Source organism: Penaeus monodon, chromosome 33, assembly GCF_015228065.2.
Source record: "Penaeus monodon isolate SGIC_2016 chromosome 33, NSTDA_Pmon_1, whole genome shotgun sequence".
Classification (NCBI taxonomy): domain Eukaryota; kingdom Metazoa; phylum Arthropoda; class Malacostraca; order Decapoda; family Penaeidae; genus Penaeus; species Penaeus monodon.
In genome coordinates, this window is record NC_051418.1 from 8,648,749 (window position 1) to 8,649,676 (window position 928).

The following is a 928-nucleotide window of genomic DNA, read 5'->3' on the forward strand; positions in this document are numbered from 1 at the left end:
TTTCTTCATTTGTGTCTTTATTTTACCAGTATTGAGATGTATTCTGTAAGTGTTAATGCTACCCGTAGAATTTATAGATACTTTGCAGGAACAGCGTCCTATTACATCCTTGACTTCCCACACCCAAGGCGCATGCGCACGCAACTAACGTTTGCTTGTTGTCTTTCAGTCTGGCGCGAAGATCAACATCAGCGATGGCTCGTGCCCGGAGAGGATCGTCACCGTCACCGGCAACACGGATTCCATCTTCACAGCCTTCAAACTCATATGTGCCAAGTTCGAAGAGGTAAGTTCCAGCGTTAATATTCCCCAAGTTGGATTTTCCCTTCCATCGCGACCCCGATTGGCGCTACGGTCTAGGTCGTCGCCCATCGGGAGCGAGGCAGAAGTGAAGAGAGAATAGAAGACGCTCCCTCGAGGCAGAGTCAACACCGTCATGAATTCCGATAGATGTTGCCTCGTCACGGCGGTGGTGCTTGTAGCTGTAGGTCGTGTCACCTTCACACTCGAGTCCCGCGTCACGTCCGTCACGCGGCCGGAGGGAGGGAGGGGAGGGGGGAGGGGGAGAGGTGGAACCATGCAGTAATGCAGAGCAGTTTTTTTATTAGAGTGTTTTCGTGTGCGTACAACGTAAGCCATTTGATCAATGGGGGAATTCGGCAAAGAGTGATTCAGCAACGCACTCGGGCTGGTGTTTAGACAAGCATATACGTTGATGAAAGCCTTGGATAAGAAGAGGGCCTCTGTAGCGAGGGCTTGCGAGCGCTAATTTTTCTCCGGGCTCATAACCTGCGAGCAAAGGCACATTCGTTATTCTGGCGAGAACCTCGGCTCTGACGCCCTTAGTTGACTGAGAAATATAGTTGAGGCAATCAGGCGAGCGGCGCCCGGGGAAACAATACAGGGCAAGATTGTTCAAGGAAAGCAA

At 51.2% G+C, this 928-nt stretch overlaps 1 protein-coding gene across 1 annotated transcript in view; it reads left to right on the top strand.

Moving 5' to 3' along the window:
* The window catches only part of LOC119593979 (poly(rC)-binding protein 3-like), a gene marked incomplete in the record, with an annotated part of 48,552 nt that overhangs the window by 31,986 nt on the left and 15,638 nt on the right, over nt 1-928 (top strand). The window contains 1 exon segment of the mRNA XM_037943000.1: nt 170-286. Within this exon segment, the coding sequence (XP_037798928.1) occupies nt 170-286 (117 nt within the window).